The following is a 1,994-nucleotide window of genomic DNA, read 5'->3' on the forward strand; positions in this document are numbered from 1 at the left end:
TGGCGGGGCACTTGAACTAAAGCTTATTCAACGTTCAACGAACTTTAGTTCAAACGCTCCATCACCATTTTTAAGCATGGGGATGCTGATCCACAAGATGCGGGAGGCTGTTGGAGTGCGGCAATTGCCACACTCCAGCAGACTCGATTAATTGAGTCTGCTCTGATGTGCTGGAATTCCAGTGAGTTGGAGCAGCCTTTCCACTCATGTATAGGTGCCCTTAGTTACTATGGAACTGTTCCTGATTTCCATTAGTGTAGTCAAGTTTCTTTGTGCATAGGCAACATATTGTGAGTCTTTGGAAGTAATAATAACTTATTTTCAAGTTGCTCTTCCCAACTAATTTGTTTTTAGAACTTGTAGGCTCAGTTATAGTTAGCAAGTTAACTTAAATTGAGCTAATTCTTTCAATTTATTTAGTAAGGAGATAATCAACAATGTTGGGATTTAAAAATCATTTAAGACATAGTGCACTGGTTCATGTATAGAGATCTCCTGGGCCTTGGGATCTATACAAACAGGTGTGCACAGGAGTAGCTCTTAACTGGGGAGAATACACTAATATTATTCACAGGACCAATTACTCCTGTTTGCAGGATTTGGCCATTTCTGCAAGGACATTCATGGTGATGGATCCTTGCCCCTGCATATTTATTTTGTTCGTGAGAAATAAGTTTTAAAAGGGTAAAAGCTCTTGGAATCTCTCAGTTACTGAACAACATAGCTTCCCTATTTGGCACCATAGCTTTGAGTCCTTAAAATTGTACGTAGCTACATATGACAACTGAGGCGTAATAACGACAACAGGTGTAATAATGACAACTTTTGCTTTGCATTAGTTGCATGTTACTCTTGATATTGCTAACTTTCTGTGTTAACACAAAAAACAAATATTAAGGAAAAATACCACTTGAGAATAAAATTCATAAGTAACAATAAATGCCCATCCTTTTATAACTGCAATGCTAAAATGAACTGCCCTTCACTTACAGAAAGTATCCTGAAAAGTGCCTCGGTGAAATCAGCAGACCAGTCTCAGAAAGTGGTTATGTATTCATTTCTGATGCTGGCACTGGTCTCTGTGCAGCCTCCAGTATCTCTCGTAACGGTAAAAGCACTTTGTCCAGATCTGTGTGGCAGCAATAGTTTGTAGGCTGCTGCCCTGTACTTTTTTGAAACGAGGTTATAGAGGATAGGGTTGATGGATGCACTCAGATAGAAGAGCTGAAAAGCAAATATATTGAAGTACTGGGAGAAAAACATCATCTTGGTATCCTGAGTGTTTATAAATATGATCCTGCCAATATGGAATGGCAACCAGCAAATTACAAATGCCAGAACCACCACAGCTGCAAGAAAAAAAACACACAGAAACAGAGAGTCAGGATATCGAATGATTGAACTGCTAAGATTTTTCATGACCAGGTATCAAACTGTATCTGAGAACCTGATTCTGCTCTCATTCACAATGTGTAAAACAGGGGGAACACTAGTGAGGCAAAGAAGTTAGACTGATATCAAGTTATCAAACTGTGAACAGCATCAGGTTTATTTACTACTTTTCGGGACAAAATAAGGCAATTGAAAATCTCTCCAGTCACTCCTCTCTGCATAGAAATTACCTGAACCGGAGAGAAGCACTCACGCTTCAGAGATTTTGACATTGTAACCAGCTGTAACATCCCTATCAGAGACCAGAGTAAAAACAAAGAAATCTGCAAAACATCTGCAGCTTCATTCATGTTGTAGGAAAACAGAAAAACCAGATGGAAAAAGAGAGTGGGGTTTAGTGGAAGTGCCCAGTGAGTCTGTGTTTCCTGTAGGCTTAGTCTTTTAAGGCACGCATGTTGAAAGAGGCTGTGCTGTTTGGCTACTCTAGTTTTTTGTGTGGATGAGGTGCTCTGTTCCTAGGGCTCTGGGATATGCTGCCATGTACGTATATCTTTTCTAAAATGACTTGTACATCCAAGCCCTTTGAGGAGAGACTAGGGGAC

At 39.9% G+C, this 1,994-nt stretch overlaps 1 protein-coding gene across 1 annotated transcript in view; it reads right to left on the bottom strand.

Moving 5' to 3' along the window:
* Positions 1-28: 28 nt before the first annotated feature.
* MLNR (motilin receptor) overlaps positions 29-1,994 on the bottom strand; it is a 4,352-nt gene continuing 2,386 nt past the window's right edge. The window contains exon 2 of the mRNA XM_019523809.1: positions 29-1,349. Within this exon, the coding sequence (XP_019379354.1) occupies positions 1,036-1,349 (314 nt within the window). The 3' untranslated portion in view covers positions 29-1,035. The remainder of the gene's footprint in view (positions 1,350-1,994) is intronic.

The sequence above is a fragment of the Gavialis gangeticus genome, unplaced genomic scaffold (genome assembly GCF_001723915.1).
Source record: "Gavialis gangeticus isolate Ggan-Ray unplaced genomic scaffold, GavGan_comp1, whole genome shotgun sequence".
Taxonomy (NCBI): domain Eukaryota; kingdom Metazoa; phylum Chordata; order Crocodylia; family Gavialidae; genus Gavialis; species Gavialis gangeticus.